General features: G+C 56.1%; 1 protein-coding gene across 3 annotated transcripts in view; it reads left to right on the top strand.

Moving 5' to 3' along the window:
- The window catches only part of TTLL11 (tubulin tyrosine ligase like 11), a 271,423-nt gene extending 255,980 nt beyond the window's left edge, over window positions 1-15,443 (top strand). For all 3 annotated transcript variants that reach the window (XM_051855633.2, XM_051855651.2, XM_051855655.2), the window contains one exon: window positions 3,692-15,443. In XM_051855633.2, coding sequence (XP_051711593.2) covers window positions 3,692-3,702 — 11 coding nt within the window. In that variant the 3' untranslated portion in view covers window positions 3,703-15,443. The remainder of the gene's footprint in view (window positions 1-3,691) is intronic.
- Window positions 15,444-17,102: the final 1,659 nt, after the last annotated feature.

Genomic DNA, 17,102 nt, shown 5'->3' with positions numbered 1-17,102 from the left:
GCCCGTTAGGTCTGAATACGCACAACAGACAGAAGCCACCTGGAGCAGCCCCGACAGGGCTCCTGGAAGCCTGAGAGGCCCCACGTGCACAAGGCCTCCCCCCTCCCACCTCTTAAAAGCCTTTAAGGATGCTTTATTAAATTTTCATGGCGCACGACGTCAAGGTTCCATGCTTTGGCCCCAGTTGTCTTGGTAACTTCGTAAAATGCAATAATAAAACGAAGCTGAGTGTTGCTAAACGCAGGCTCCTTGTATAAACGGCTGCAAAGTCTGGACAGTCTCCTCTGCTGCATCATTTTCGACAGCAAATCCACTGGGGGTGGACAAGGCCTTGTTCATGTGGCCGGCCGGCGAGACAAGGGCACCTTTTAATTTTTTCTCCCACAGTGCTTCATGCTCGCCGGTGAGCATGACCTCAAGGATGGTGAGATCCTGGGTGGGGAGGCAGAGGGGGCCGTTTGGAGAATTTTCCAGCCCTTGATCTGCTGGGGGTGGGGGGCGTCTCTGCTAGGGAGGGAGGGACTTGTCCCGAGAGTGTGGCCACCTGCCACAGACACCTGCCTTAGGAGAGCGGGCGGCCCCCGGTGGCTCTGGGTGCGAAGCCGTGACTGTGTGATTCAAGACTCAGCAGGTGTGCATGGCAGGTGTCACTCGCATGGGGGAGGCTCCAGGCAGGGCTCCCCACCCCCAAGGACTGAACTGCCGTGGCTGTCCCTGGTGCTGCCAGTGCCACTGGAGGCCCTGGCCCCTGGCACAGAGGGCCTCACCCCTCCTGGCACCAGCACCAGTCCCCCACCCCCACCCTCACCCCCACCCCAGCGAGGGCAGCATATGTTCACTCCCAGTATTTCTCAGACTCTGGCCCACCCGGTGGGAGTGACAAGCAGATGGTCTTGAGCTAAAAATAAAGTGAGACCCCCAGCTCCCTGGAAGTCCAGGGAAGCAGAGAAATGCCAGCGCTCCCCGCCCCCCCCCCGCCCCCTCCACCCCGCCATGCTTCTCTGGATGCCTTGGAGGGAAACTCTCAGGTCCTATGCGTGCCCCCTGCTCCTAGACCCCCCCCCCCCGTGTCACACCCACTACCAGGATGTAGCTCGACTCCCCACCGGCTTCAGGGTCACCAACCAACAGGGCCGCATGTGCAGCCATGAAGGCCATGCACTGCCCGGGACAGCGCCGCACCTGGCCTGACCTCAAGCTCCCACCCTTTCCGTCTTCCCCAAACGCCCCTTCCTCACGCTTCTCCTCTCCCCCACCCCCACCCCCACCCCCGCCAGGGCCCTCCTCCCTGTGGTCCTGGGCAGCCCTTGCTGGGTGCTCGGCCGGGGGCCACCCTCTCTGCAAGGCCCACCCTGCTCTCGCTCTGGAAGACTGGCTCCCCTCCCCCAGGGCGTCTGGATCCCACCCCCAGCACAGAGGCAGTGCCCAGGACTGTGTGTGAATGAATGAATGAATGAGTGAGTGAGTGAAGGGCAGGCTGAAGGACCCGGCTCAGTCTCTGCCCAAGGTAAAGTCACACAGTTGCCCAGAAGGCTGTTCTTCCACACGAATGTCCCTCCCAGCCGTGGGGGTCCACCTGGCCCGTGGGCAGCCCGTGGGTGGCCCATGGGCCTCTGCCCCTTTCAGATTGTACATGAAGACCTCCCAGGGGGCAGGGGCTCCTTCCTCCCCGAATGCCACCCAAGGGTGTCAGAGGAGGACCTGGAGGCACCAAGGCATCTGCCATGGAGCTGTCCCAGGCGGGCGGGACCCAGGGACTCTTCCTGGGCTACAGCACTGCCTTCTTGAATGGGGTGGCGGCCACGGCTCTCCTCTCAGCACTGTCACCTGCTGCTCCGCCCACCTCTGCACCACCTTTCCCGTGCATCCCACCACTGCATCCTGGGATACCTGAGCAGGTGCAAGGCCCATGGTGATCCATGCTCTCCCTCCTGGATTCCCAGCCCCTACTGGCCCCTCAGGTCTCACTCTCGCAGCCCCTCCCTGCGTGCGGAGCCTCTGCAGCGCTCCCTCCCACTCTCTGACTTGCCTGGACCTGCTCAGCCGCTGCGCTTTCCCCCATTCAGTAAATACCGAGCACCTGGTGCCAGCACAGCCCAGCCCAGCCCCTGGTGAGAGGACCCTCAGGCACAACCAGCACACCTGCCTAGGGGCAGGGAAAGGGGGGAGCCCTGGGGACGTGGGAGGCGGGACAGAGGGGCTGAGTGTTTGGTGGCCGACACCATCCGTGCCATGGGTTGTTTTGAAAGATGCTGGCGCTCAAAGTCTGTGCAGCAAACACACATGCACGCACGCACACACACACACGTACATGCATTTTGAATGTCCCAGCCTCAGGTCAGCTTTTGCAGCGAATGCCTCTACTTAAGTTGATTCCTTTTTAGTTTCTATGACTTAAACACTGCTGAAGAAAAAAATAGGGATTTGTTGTTTCCATTTGTTTGAATGATCAGTGTAGGTGAACACCTTTCGTTTATTTATTTCCACGTGTATGAGGGTGCTTCAAAAGGTTTATAGAGGAGCCAGCGTTGTGGCTCGCTGGGTTAAGCCATGGCCTGTGACACTGGCATCCTGTATGGGCACCAGTTTGAGTCCTGGCTGCTCCATTTCTGATCCAGCTCTCTGCTATGGCCTGGGAAAAGCAATAGAAGATGGCCCAAGTGTCTAAGCCCCTGCACCCGCGTGGGAGACCCGGAAGAAGCTCCTGGCTCCTGGCTTCAGCCTGGCCCAGCCCAGCTGTTGCAACCATTTGGAGTGTGAACCGGTGGATGGAAGATCTCACTGTCTCTTCCTCTCTTTGTATAACTCTGGTTTTCAAATAAAGAAATCCTTGAAAGGGCAGGGGGGAGAAGCTTCGCATTCCATGCATGGCCTTGCATAATGAGCGTTTCCACAAACTTCCACAAGATGCTTCATGTGTCTTCTTTCTTGATCCGCCATTTTGTTTTTCTGTTTTCCGACTGGGACGACTGATGGTTCAAGTCTTCAAGTTCTCCTTTATTTGTCTTGGTCCTGGACAGTTCTTCCAGCCAATGATCTAGAAGTGATCACACCCCCTGGGAACACCCTGGGGCTGCGTTTCTCCTCTTCTGATGAGCCTACACGGGTTCTTCCTGCCTCCTGTAACGCGGGAGCCCCCTAGGGCTGCCTCTGGGACTTGGGACGCATGGAGCTGGAGCTCCAGGTGCAGACGCATGGTCCCAGAGCACGTGCCCACACACGCTGCACACACGCCTGCGCGTGGGTGTATATTTGCACGGTGTGTGTCGTATGTGCGCAGGCTCGTGTGTATGTACGTGCTTTTGCTTCGTAGCTTAGCTGAAAAGGGCAAGGGGAGAAACCTTCCAGGAGTTCTTGGATCTTGGCGGTGCTATTCCCTAGGCAGGGTGGGTGCAGGAGGTGAGCCCGGGACTTCTCCTTACGCCAGAACCTGAGGGACCAAGCCAAAGCAACCTTGACGGGTGTCAGCAAGATGTGGGCATAGCTCGAAGGGGCTCTGGGTGGCCAAACCTGCGACTGTTTAAGCACAGAAATATTTAAGTAGGGCGATGACTTATAAACCCTTCAGAAGGGGACTTCCGGATAATAATGAGCTCCTGGGGACAAGAGAGAGGCGCGGCTGACAGTGGGCTTGGGGGGTCACCCGAGGCAGTGGGGGTGCTGTTTCTAGAAGATCACCTTTTGTACACAGGCCATCAGTGAAGATTCCGGAATGGCTGCTAACCCCAGGGCACCAGCTTGAGGAGGAAGGATGTTTCTCGGCCTCCCAGTGTCCCCCAGAGCCGGCTCGTTAGTCATGAAGGAGGCGAAGAAACTGCACGCTTTGGCCGCCACGGGAAGAGGTCCCAAACTCCGGCGGGACTTCAACGCCATCAGTTAAGGGCCCTGGGAGGGGAGACGTAAGCCACACGTGGTGAGCGTGCCCGGGGAAGGTAGGGCCTGTGAGAGGATTGGTTATAAAAGCCACGAGAGCCCCGCCCCTCTGCACTCGGCTCGCCACGAAGCCCCGCCTCCCGACCCTGTGCTCCTCCGTGGCTGTGCAGCCACGCCAAGGGGGGCCTGCCCCGTCTCGGATTGTGAACCTCCAAAGCGGTGAGCCAAAACGAATCTGGTTTGTTTCCTGAGTAGCTCCTCTCAGGTGTTTGTGCGTGCCAGGGCTGGGAATGAGGTCATTTCCCTACCTGCCAATGGGGGAGGGGTTGGAGGCTTGGGAGAGCCGGGGTTGCTGTCGGCTTCGCGTTGCGGGTGATTCTGATGCACGAGGCCAGCTGTGCATGGTAGAGGCCTGCTGCTGGGGTGTCAGACAGCGACGAGGATTCTGTGGGGGACTGGTTACAGGGCACCCTGGCGAGGAGCCTGGCTGGATCGAGTCCCTCTCCTGAGACTATGGGGGAGGCTGAAGTTGAAGCTGTGGACGGCCTTGTTTGGCTGGGGCGCTTTGGAGGCAGCAGAGAGCATTCAGGGCTGCAGCACGGGCATGACTGCTGCCCTTAGAAAAGCTTCTAGTGTTGCCGCCGCCGCGGCTCACTAGGCTAATCCTCCGCCTTGCGGCACCTGCACACCGGGTTCTAGTCCCGGTAGGGGCGCCGGATTCTGTCCCGGTTGCCCCTCTTCCAGGCCAGCTCTCTGCTGTGGCCCGGGAGTGCAGTGGAGGATGGCCCAAGTGCTTGGGCCCTGCACCCCATGGGAGACCAGGAGAAGCACCTGGCTCCTGCCATCGGATCAGCGCGGTGCGCCAGCCACAGTGCGCCAGCCGCGGCGACCATTGGAGGGTTAACCAACGGCAAAGGAAGACCTTTCTCTCTGTCTCTCACTGTCCACTATGCCTAAAAAGAAAAAAAAAAAAGCTTCTAGTGAGAGTCAGGAGCCAAAGGGAGCAGAGCAGAAAGATTTAGAAATTTCGCAGCCTGGCCAGGGGATGGAGCAAAGAGAAAGCGTGCTAGAGATGGGTGCGTGTGTGTGTTGGCGGGGAGGGGGGGGGGGGACTCCTAGTTACACAGGGAGAGCAGGTGAGGGGGACTGTGTGCTAATGCCAAGACCAGGCAACCAAGCCCCCAAAGGCATATGGGATCTTTGCGGCTCCCCCTGAGTTGCTTCCTGAGACCGCCGCTTGTCCGAGATCCCAGAATCTGTTTCCCCTTCGTCTTCGTCAGCCAGGAAGCGCTTGTGGGCTGACAGCATTTGCTGCCTCCAGTGGCTCAGGTGTGGCTGGTGCTGTCAGTAGAGCTTGGCGCGTGGAGCACGCAGGTGAGATACTGCTTTTGCAGGTGTGTGGCGTGTTAAGAGCTAGCGGGCCCCTGGTGGCTTCCACCAAAGTCTCAAAGGAAAGCCTGGGAGGCCAGGCAGAGCTGTGCTGCAGGGCTGGGGCCCCTGATGGGCGATACGTGGTGGAAACCCCAGAAGGGGAGCAGCAGGGTGAGTTGTGAGCAGGTGCCGGGGGAGCCTGGGGATGCTACCAAGCTGCTGCGTGTGCAGAGGCCAACAAAACCTTGTGGGTGAGGAGGCCTCCATCTAGGTTTCAAAGGTTTGTCTTGGACAATGAGGGAGGAGGGAGTTTCAGAGCTGAGACTGCAACCTGCCTCCAGCAGAGCTATGGGGGTGGTCCTGCCCAAGCCAGCGGGAGCCCTGCCCCCACCGCCCAAGGACGCTGAACAGGGAGCTTCAGGATCCAACGCCGCCCTGCTGAGTTTTGGTCTTGCCCGGGGCTGATGGATCCTTCCTGTTTTCCTTGCCTCCCCTTCCGCAACGGAACTGCATGCCCTGCGCCTGTCCTGCCGTCCCATCTTGGGAGTGTATCACCTGGAGTTTTACAGGTTCGCCGCTGGAGTTTGATTTGAGTCTTGGATGAGGCCGAGGACTCGTGAGCTGATGCTGGAATGAGTCAAGACTCTGAAACGATTGTGTATGGGGAGGACTTGCATTTCGGGGAGCCGGGGGCAGAATGACGTGGTTGGAACGTTTGGCTCCCTGAGTCGGTGGTCCTGGGAGGGTAGAGACTTGATCCAATCTTGGTGCTCAGGAGGTGAGCCTGGCAGAAGGGCCTCAGGTCACTGGGGGCGTGGCCTCAGCAAGAAGCTTGGTTATAAAAGCTGATTTGGGTCCCGCCTCTCTCTCTGCATCCTGCCTCCCCATGTGATCCTTCCTCCCCACCAGCTGTTCCTGTTCTACCCAACCAGTGGGGACCTTGGATCTTCGACTGTGAGCCTCCAAAACCATGAGCCGGAGTAAATATTTCCTTCCCAAGTAGCTTCCCTCACGTATTTGCTGGCTGACTAATACAGTCCAGCAGTTCCACAGTGAGACATTGGACAGCTCCCTCATTGGGTGATCAAACAACAGATGGACGTCTTGGGCTGGCTGTGTTGCCCTGAGACAGATCCCGGGTGGTCTGTGCACTGTTATGGCCAAGAATGGAAAACCAGAAGCTGACACAAGGAGACGTCAGACAGAAGCGAATTTTTATTTCTATTTTTTAAAAAAGCACCTGGGCTGGGGGGAGGGGGTAGAGAGGATGTGGTTGGTTGCATTCTTCCAAGATGCCAATGCCATAAAAGACGAAGAAAAGCGATGGGCACGTTCCAGATAAGAGGCTAAGGTGACAAGGTGACGTGAGAACTAAATGCAATCCCTGACTCTCTCCTGGGCCCCATATGGGGGTGGGGTGTAGAAGGACGTGACAGGTTCAGCTGAGAAAACCGGAACTTGAATGTCAAAGTAGAGGAAAGCAGCAGCGCTCGAGTGACTGAACCCCACTGAGGTTAAGTAAGAGACGATCTCTGCTCTTGCTAAAAACACTTCTGACGCCTTTACGGGTAGAGGGCCATGATAGTATGAGCGGTCTTTAGTAAATTCATGGAAAATATATTATGAAAAAAACTATGCATGGAGTTAAAATTTTTTTTAAAAATTTATTTATTGGAGAGGCAGGGTTACAGAGAGAGGGAGAGAGAGAGAGGTCGGTCGGTCTTCCATTTGCTGGTTCACTCCCCAAATGGCTGCAATGGCCAGAGCGGGGCCAGGCAGAAGCCAGGAGCCAGGAGCTTCTTCCCAGACTCCTACATGGGTGCAGGAGCCCAAGCACTTGGGCCATCCTCCACTGCCTTCCCATGTCATAAGCTCAGAGCTGGATTGCAAGAGGAGCAGCCGGGGCTCAAACCAGTGCCCATATGGGACGCCGGCACCACAGGCAGAGTCTTAAACTACTATGCCACAGCACCGGTCCCAGAGTACAAAATTTTTTTTTCACCAAAATATAAACTTACCCGATTTTCCCATGAACTTAAACAATGAGTCACACATCCAGGGAAAGAGCATGAGAGTGCACCCCCACCTTTGGTTCACTCCCTAAATGCCCAGGACAGCCAGCACTGAGGTTGGCAGGGAACTCCATCAGGTGTCACACGGCTCTTAGGAACCCAGTCCCTGGAGCCATCGCCTCTAGCCCCCCAGGTGTGCGGGAGCAGGAAGCTGGAGGCAGGTCTTGAACCCAGGTGTCCTGTGGGCATTTTAACTGGAGTCTCAACTGCAAGGCCACGCTTCCACCCCCGGGGACTTTTTGAAGTGCCCTTGTATGTATCTTCAAGGAGAAGTAAAACAATTATGTGTGCACAGGTGGTGGGACGGGGAAAGAGAAAGGCTGCAAATGGGATAAAAGTGTTACTAGGAGGGCCGGTGCTGGGGTGCAGCAGGTAAAGCCACCACCTGTGATGCCAGCAGCCCATATGGGCGACAGTTTGTGACCCAGCTGCTCCACTTCTGATCCAGCTCCCTGCTAATGCTCCTGGGAAAGCAGCAGAAGATGGCTCAAGTGCTTGGACCTCTGCACCCACATGGGAGACTGGGATGAAGCTCTGGGCTTTAGCCTGGCTCAGCTCTGGCCATTGTAGCAATTTAGGGAGTGAACTAGTGGATGGAAGCGCTTTCTGTCTCTACTTCTCTCTCTGTAACTCTTTCTTTCAAAGAAATAAATTTTTTGATGATTTGTTTATTTGAGAGGCAGAGAAAGGTCTTCCATCGCTGATTCACTCCCCAAATGGCAGCAATGGCCAGAGCTGTGCCGATCCAAAGCCAGGATTCAGGAGCTTCTTCCAGGTCTCTCAGGTGGGCACAGGGACCCAAGGACTTGGGCCATCCTCTACTGCTTTCCCAGGCCATAGCAGAGAGCTGGATGGGAAGTGGAGCAGCTGAGACTCTGACTGACGCCCATATGGGATGCCGACTCTCAAGCGGCAGCCCCATAAATTTTTGTTGTTGTTGTTAAAGATTTATTTATTTGAAAGGCAGAGTTACATAGAGAAGGAGAGGTAGAGAGAGAGGGAGAGGAAGAGGGAGAGGGAGAGAGAGGTCTTCCATCTGCAGGTTCACTCCCCAGATGGCTGTAACGGAGCTGTGCCAATCCAAAGCGAGGACCCTTCTTCTGGGTCTGCCACGTGGGTGCAGGGGCCCAAGGAGTTGGCTGGGAACTCCATCCGGGTCTCTCACATGGCTCTTAGGAAACCATCACCTGAACTATCTTCTGCTTTCCCAGGCCATAGCAGAGAGCTGGATCAGAAGTGGAGCAGCCGGGACTCGAACTGGCGCCCCTATGGGATGCCGGCTCTGCAAGCATCAGCTTACCCACTAAACCACAGTGCCAGCCCCCATTTTTTTTAAAGTGTTACTAGGGATTCTGAGTAAAAGGCACATGGATGTTCCTTGTACTGTTGCTTTTAGCAGTTTAGCTATAAGCTTGAAATTATTTCCGTAGCAAGAGTTAAAAATAAAACTTGGGGGGTGAGTGTTGTGTCACAGCAGGCTAAGCCGCCAAGCTGAGATACATCCCATAGCAGAGCGCCAGTTCGAGCCCCGGCACCTCTGCCTCGGACCCGGCTTCCTGCTAGTGCATCCTGTACAAGTGCTTGACCCCTGCCACCCACGTGGGAGACCCAGATGAGGTTCCTGGCTCCTGTCTTTAGCCCGGCCCCACCCCGGTTTATGCGGACATTTGGGGAATTGACCATCATATTGAAAACCAGCCTCCCTCTCTCCCTCCCCCCCCACCCTGCCTTTCTTCCTCTTTCTCTTCTCCCTCCCTCCCTGCCTCTCTCCCTCTGCCTTTCAAATGCAGGAAAATAAATAAATGAACTTATTTAAAAATTTCAAAACCCAGAGCTTGACATTTTAGTGTGCAAGTATAATCATTAAAAAAGGAATGAAAGAACAGTGGGAAAAATGACATCTGTAATGAAGCTGTGTCTGCAGTGTACAGCCAAACATGAAACGCAAACTGCTAGTGTGCTGTGTGATCCCATTTTGCCTTAAAAATATTAGTTTGCATGTGGAGGAATAAAGTGTGTCAGAAACCTTGATAAACTCTGACAAACATATCCGGAGAGTCAGATTTAACCTCATGTAGTTCTGGTTTTATTGATTTATTGTCCTTATTTTAAACTTGGTGCTTATGGGCCTATATTCCTGTGCTTCCTTCTTTTTTTTTTTTTTTTTTTTTTTTTTTTTTTTTTTTTTTTTTTTTGGACAGGCAGAGTTAGAGAGACAGAGAGAAAGGTCTTCCTTCCATTGGTTCATCCCACAAATGGCTGCTATGGCCGGCTCTGTTCCAATCTGAAGCCAGGAGCCAGGTGCTTCCTCCTGGTCTCCCATGCGGGTGCAGGGCCCTAGGAGGACCTGGGCCATCCTCCACTACCTTCCCGGGCCACAGCAGAGAGCTGGACTATAAGAGGAGCAACCGGGACAGAATCTGGTGCCCCAACCGGGACTAGAACCCGTGGTGCTGGCGCCGCACGTGGAGGATTAGCCTAGTGAGCCGCGGCGCTGGCCCCTGTGCTTTCTTAAGATTTATTATCTATTTGAAAGGCAGACTTAACAAAGGGTGATATTTTTCTGTCCGCTGGTTCACTCCCCAAGTGGCCATACTGGCTCAAGCTAGGAGCCTGGAACTCCATCCATGTCTCCCGTGTAGGTGGCAGGGGCCCAAGCTGCTTTCCCAGGCCACAGCAGAGAGCTGGATCAGAAGTGGAGCAGCTGGGACTCGAACCAGCGCCCATATGGGATGCCGGCACTGCAGGCGGCGGCTTTACCTGACATGTACACCACGTGGCTGGTCCCTGGGCTTTCTGTTGTTGTTTTTAAAGCAGGTTTCGGGGAACTTGAAAAGGGCTTCAAAATAGGAAGCATTGCTGGGTCTCCTGACCCCAGCCTCGCCCCGTACCATCCAGGGAAGCTGCTGGGCACAGGTGGCTCTGCCCATGGCCACACAGGTCGGCTGCGTCCGGCGCGGTGCCCATGATCATGGCTCTGCCCACGGAGCTTTGTGTCTGTAAATTTTTCTCAGCATATGTGATTGCCTATAGAAGTGTGGTTCTCTGAAGACAGCTGTGACAACTGGCTGGCTCCCTCGCATTAATTGATGAGCTTAAAAAGCACTAAACATATGTTCCTTTTATATTTCTGTGACAGTCAAGGTTTTACCATTAAAAAAAAAAAGTAGCCTTTCACATAAGCATTTGTACTTTTATCATCAAGGATAAAATCTGAGACTTTTTTTTTTAAATATTTGTTTATTCGAAAGGCAGAGTTAGAAATATTCCACCTGTTGGTTCATTCTCCAAATGGCCACAACAGCCAGGGCTAGGCCAGGCCGAAGCCAGGAGCTTCTTCTGAGACTCCCACATGGGTGCAGGGGCCCAAGCATTTGGGCCATCTTCTGCTTTCCCAGGCACATTAGCAGGGAGCTGGATCAGAAGTGGAGCAGCCGGGGCTCGAACCAGTGCCCCTATGGGATGCTGGCATCACAAGCAGTAGCTTTATCTGCTATACCACAGCACCAGCCCCCTAATCTAGAAGCTTTTTAAAAAGAAAAGTATTCCTAGGGCCAGTGCTGTAGCACAGTAGGTTAATCCTCCACCTGTGATGCCTGCATCCCATATGGGCGCTGGTTTGAGCCCTGGCTGCTCCACTTCTGATCCAGCTCTGCTATGGCCTGGGAAAGCAGTAGAAGATGGCCCAAGTGCCTGGGCCCCTGCACCCATGTGGGAGACCCAGAGGAAGCTCCTGGCTCCTGGCTTTGGATCAGTGCAGCTCCGGCCGTTGCGGCCAACTGGGGAGTGAACCAGCAGATGGAAGACCTCTCTCTCTGTCTTTCCATCTCTCTGTAACTCTGCCTCTCAAATAAATAAATACAATCTTGAAAATAAATTCTTGGGGTCTCCAGAGGCCCTCTGAGTCAGAATTCCTGGGGAGGCCCCCACCTCTGCCTGTCATTTGGACTCCCCCTGCCTGTCCCCAGCGGGCACAAGGCCAAACTTCACATATCAGCCAAGGGTGGGTACCACCCAGTGTGGGCCTCCAAGGAGCCACCCCAGCCTTCCCTGGCTGGGATCCCGGCCCCCTCACGGCCACTGTACCAAGGTCACTGGCAGGGAGGCCATGGCCAATGTCAGGCCACCATCCTCTGGGAGAGAGCCTATCTCGTTCCTCACCGGCTGGACTGGTCAGCAGGCAAGATATCCTAGCTGCCCTTGTCTTCTAGGTATTTCAGAGACGCAGTGAGTTTCAACTGTTCTGTCGAATACATGAACGTTTTCACACAGTGCGATTGTGCTGTTCGCCAAATATGAAGATTGGGGTCCACGGCCCTGTGGGGTGTACACCAGAGACAGGCGGTCTATGCCGGCTGGAGCCTGAGTGACTGTGCAGACTGTGTGTACAGCCTCACCGGGTGGCCCCTGGCCACCACCCTCCGCTGCCAGCCCCTCGCTAACAGATGCCAACCGGCGCCCGGGAAGGCATCCTCAAGTCTGTAAACTTACGGGTACTCAGCAGCCTTACAGAATGGAGACCGTTTTCAGCCGATGCCCAAGGAACGTCTAAGAAGACGACACTACCTTTTGCTTCTGTTTCCCAATAATTACGATTTGTTTCCCGCCTCCTTGCATAAAGATGTGCAGCGTCTTCTGTCCAGGTCTTGTTTCTCGCCTTCTGGGGAAGGTCTCCTGTGTGTGGCTCTCCACGATGTTGGGTAGTGGCTGGAGGCAATTTTTTTAAAATGTATTTTTAGTATAAAAGCAAAGGTATGTTCAAAAAACTGGGAAGATACTGATGAGCAGAGAGAAACACACCTTGGCATATGTCCTTGATCAGCGTAATTCTGATTTTCAGATTTTGTTAGAAAGTTAATACTGTGGAGCAGCTCAGTGCGCCCATCGGGGATGGCAGGAATTGTTTCAATAGTCCTCACAGAAGACTTCACTAGGGTTAGACACTGCACTGTCTCATCCCCGTTAAGAAAATGGTTACTTTCAGCAACTTGAAAGGCAGGGTCACACACACACACACACACACACACACACACACACACACATCTATCCACTGGCTCCTCCCCAGATGCCTGCAATAACCAGGGCTGGGCCAGGCTGAAGCCAGGAGCTCCATCCGGGTCTCCCACATGGGTGCAGGGGCCCAAGGACCTGAGCCATCGTCTGCTGCCGCCCAGGGTGCATTAGCAGGAAAGCTGATCAGACGCGGAGTGGCGGGAACTTGAAGCAGCGCTCCGATGTGGGATGCGGGGCATTCCAGCAGCGGCCTGACCAGCTGTGCCACAGCACCCGCCCCTCTGCCCCATTTTACAGTAAAGGAAGCTGAGACCGAGAGGTTTGTGCTAAAAACCTCATGATAAACAGCAGCCACTCCGAGTCCAAGCCAAGGTCTCCCTTGTGCCCAGACTCAAGGTCTTACCTGCACCCCACTGTGTCCTGTCCCAGAGCCGCTCCTGCAACCATGGTTTGAAAGCTAAACTAGAATCCTCCTGGCCATAGAATTCTGTCATCAGCTTTTATACTTAATATATTATTAACATCTTTCACTGCCATTTGTTATTGGGCTACAAATTTAACTGCCACATAGCGTTTCGTTACGTGGATGTGTTTTATTTATTTTTAAATGGCTCCCTATCAAGCCCAGGAATAAAAACTGGTTGTAAAATATTCAAACAATACAGAAGCGCATAAAGTAGGAAGCGCAGGTCCTCGTCCCCCATCCCGCTGACTCCCCAAAGGAAATGACCATTAACAGTGTGATGTGTTCGCTTCCATAGTTCTTCACGTGACTTCTTACATGCAGTGGAATCTACTTATTCTTTAAAGCAATGGGGCAGGGGTGGCACTGTGGTGCCGTGGGTTAAGCTGCTTGTGACACTGGCACCCGAGTATCAGAGCCGGTCTGTCCTGGCTGCTCTGCTTCCAATCCAGCTCCATGCTAATGAGCCTGGGGAGGCAGCAGTCAAGATGGTCCGAGTGCCTGGACCCCTGCTACCCATGTGGGAGACCAGGATGGAGTTCCTGGCTCCTGGCTCCAGCCTGGCCCAGACCTGGCTGTGGCAACCAAGCCCTGGGGAATGACCCAGTGATGTCGAGTGGGCACTTGGCCCTTTGAGCGTGGAGCTGGGTGTAGACGTGAGTCCGTGGAGAAGGGAGGGTGTGTGACTCCATGGCAACAGCTCCCTGCTGCCCCTAGAAAGGGACATGCTCTTCAATTAGCCCCAGTCCCCACCTGCCCCTGTTGCCTCACGATGCCGGGTCTGGATGTCACCTGAGGTCGGTCTGCTTCCGTCACTCATTCCTGCCAGGTCACCAAGGCTTCAGGCTTTGTGATGTCTTGTCAGGGAGCACAAATTAAAAACTCCCAGCATAGGGTAGGAGGGAGACAGCCTGGAGCTGTTGTTCTACTCTGGCACCCCAGGGGACTGTATCTTTAATTTTTTTAAAATTTATTTTGACAGGCAGAGTTAGACAATGAGAGAGAGAGACAGAGAGAAAGGTCTTCCTTCCGTTGGTTCACCCCACCAAATGGCCGCTATGCTGATCCAAAGCCAGGAGCCAGGTGCTTCTCCTGGTCTCCCATGGGGTGCAGGGCCCAAGCACTTGGGCCATCCTCCACTGCACTCCCGGGCCACAGCAGAGAGCTGGACTGGAAGAGGAGCAACCAGAACAGAATCCGGCGCCCCGACCGGGACTAGAACCCAGGGTGCCAGCGCCGCAGGCAGAGGATTAGCTTAGTGAGCCGCGGCGGGGGTGGGCACCGGCCAGGACTGTATCTTTAGACTTACCCCTGGCCGCCCATGGATGGCGCAGCCCCCACCGGGTCGGGGTTTTCACAGCCCCACACCCTGCGGCAGACTGGCTGCTTCCTGGGCTCTGGCAGAGCCGGGGGGGGGGGGGGCCTCCTTGGGGGCGGACAGCCCAGGCTGGGCCTCCAGTCGCCTCCTCGTCCTCCTGCTGGCTTGTCTTTCTGCCTGTGTATCTAGATCTCCTCGGACGACCACCTCAGCGGAGGATTCCATCCTGGCTCCTGGGGGCTTTTTTCAGCCGCCAGGAGCTGGCCCTGGAGGCTCCCTTCCACAGCGTCCCGCTCCTGTTTTTCTGTTTTTCTCCGGGGATATGCTGGTGTTTCTGCTTTTTTCTTTGCTCTTCTCTCTCCAATGTTGTCTCTGCATCCTTTCTCCGGTTGCTGATTCGGCCTCTCCCTCCCATGTCACAAGCTGTCCTGGTGTGTGAGTCGGGGGCGGGGCACATGGGGGGGGGGACTACTTTGAGATGCTGATGCAGAGTCAGTTCTTTCTTTGGGGAAGCATTTGGAAATCAGTTGGCCATGTGGGGGGATGGGCACCTGGCTCGGGGCACTCTGTGGGCAGAGGCCATGGTCAAGGGCAGAAGCACACGCGGCCTCTCAGAGCCCTCTGCTTTTGTCTGGGGTCCCCAAGTTCACCCTCCCCAGGCAATCAATGGCCAGCCCCTGCAAGATGAGGGGTCAGGTGGAGGGTATGCGGTCAGGGCCCTGTTGTTGCCAGCCAGGTGCCCTGGGGTTGCCTCATGGAACCGGGGAGGGGGTAGGGTGGGGGGGTGGTCCTCAGGCCATTGGTTCATTTCTGGTTGGTCTCTCCCTGGCTCTGAGCCCGCACCCCTTCATCACGTTCTTCCGTCAGTTTCCAGAAGTCTCTGATGTCCTCATCTCTCCTCCCACCGTAACTGTGCCCTTACGGCCCCCTCGCTAATCCCAGGCGATGTGGAGAAACCAGCACACAGCAAGCAGCGCCGCGGCCACGGGACCTCGCGCCCTTGGAAGACGGCCTTCTTTCAAACATCTGGTTCCACTGGCTCAGAATTTTTTAAACTTCCTGAGAGTTGTTTTTTTTAAAACTACACACAAATGACTCATCTCTCCTTTTACGGCTTCAAGGCCCAGCACGTGGCCTGCACCGGAGTTTTGGGCAGCTGGAGCCACCTGTCGGCACGGAGCCAAGTTGTGATAGACAAAGGATGTGCCCTAGCTAGGAGCTTGATGTAGCCAGCTTAGCCAACCTGGTAATTCAGATCCTCTAAGTTCTTAATTCCTGCTCCTTGACCTTGTAATAAACTATCTCGGGGAGGGGGAGGGGAATCTCAAATGCAGTTGCTTCTGTCAATTCTTTCCCTTGCATTTCTAGTATTTTTGCTTTCTACTGAATGCTGTTTTATCCAAAAGCGGACGCTTGCAGCTTTTGTATCCTCATGAGAAATGTCTGTCTGTCCCAGTCATCGCTGCTACCTGGACGTGATGCGGTCTCCGCAGAGGGGCGGTGGACCCTGCGCACGGGGGAGACGCACTGGGAGGTCCATGGTCCTGACAATGTGGCAGCGGAGCTGTGGGCGGCCGGGGAAGAGGCCTGGAGCCGTGGGGACCTGGCAGTGCCTTGGGAGGGCCAGGCCATTTGCTGTGTCCCGCAGCAGAGTGCCTGGGCTCAGTTCCAGCTCCCGACTCCAGACCCTGGGAGGCAGCGCTGCAGGCTTGAGTGATTGGGTCCCTGCCACCCACGTGGGATGGAGTCCCCAGCTCCAGCTTCAATCCCAGCCCAGCACTTGGTATTGCAGGCACTGGAGAGCTAGCGCGTGTGGGCTCACTCGCTCTCTCTCTAATAACAATGCTGTGAGGAAGGGGAGGAGGCTGGGGTGTAGGAGTGATGAAGGCAGCACAGGGACCAGCCAGGGTCTGCTTGGGAAGGACCAGGCCGTGTCCCCCTGTGGCTGTGGAGGGGCTAAGGCTGGGGCACGGAGAATGCAAATGGACAGGGAACCCCCACAAGGTCCGCAGTGCCCGGGAGTCTGTAGCTCCCCCAGCGGCACCCTCGCTCCTGAGAACGCAGGCAGCTGGGTGGACTCAGAGCTGAGGGGCGTCTCAGACTACGCGGGGGGCGGGGCTCAGGAGACCGTGTGTTCCAGGCTTGCGGGGAGGGTCCAGCAGCTGCGCCAGGACAGCGCGGAGCAAACGACGCTCTGCTGGCAGTGGAGGGGACGGCAGCCAGCTGTGGCCCCCACAGCGCTGACCGGACACAGGTGGGGGACACCCTCACCGGAAAGGCCAGGGCGCCGGGTGGGAGGGTACGTCAGGCAGGCTGCAGGCCAGCGACGGTGGCCGGGGGCAGCCCTGCTCTGGCCCATGGCTCCGCTGTGCCCCCTCCTGCTGGCTGTAGGGAACAGACGCACACTAGGTCTACTCTTGGGAAGCCCAAATCCCCAGCTAGAGCCAGAGGCACGTGATCTCTTGACCGGACACACCCACACCCCTGCTGCTGGGGGATCCCCAGCTGGTGTCTGCAGGAGTCAGTCTGTCCGTGTGTTTGCATAAGGAGTGACTGCACTGAGCGCCAGGAACTGAGGCGCAGTGAGGCCGGGCGGGACCGGGTGGGAGCCAGGGCCACCCGGCCCAGGGTGCAGGCACAGCGCAAGGGTCTGGCTCTGCAGGGCTCACCAGGAGCTTTCCGGGGGGGGGGGGGGGGGGGCGGGGGTTAAAGCATGAGAAAGGTCGGTGCGGCTCAGCGGGGGCTGGCTGGCTGGCGGCGACCCCCGGGAGGCGGCTTCAGTGAGAGGGGGCCGCTTCCTGCACAGCCTGGCAGGAGCTGGCGTCTGAAAAACCTCACTTCTAAGCACATCCGAGCCAGGGGAGGCCTTGGGGAGATCACCCTGAGCTCACCGAGGCTGGGTCCCCCGGTGGAGTCCATCAGCCCCCCAGGGATTGGGGGTCCCCTCTGGAAAATCCCCCAAGACACCAGTGAATGGAGAGGCAAGCCGGGC

This window comes from Oryctolagus cuniculus, chromosome 1, assembly GCF_964237555.1.
Source record: "Oryctolagus cuniculus chromosome 1, mOryCun1.1, whole genome shotgun sequence".
NCBI lineage: Eukaryota > Metazoa > Chordata > Mammalia > Lagomorpha > Leporidae > Oryctolagus > Oryctolagus cuniculus.
The sequence above is the reverse complement of the archived record's forward strand: the minus strand, read 5'-3'. Positions and strand labels throughout refer to the sequence as shown.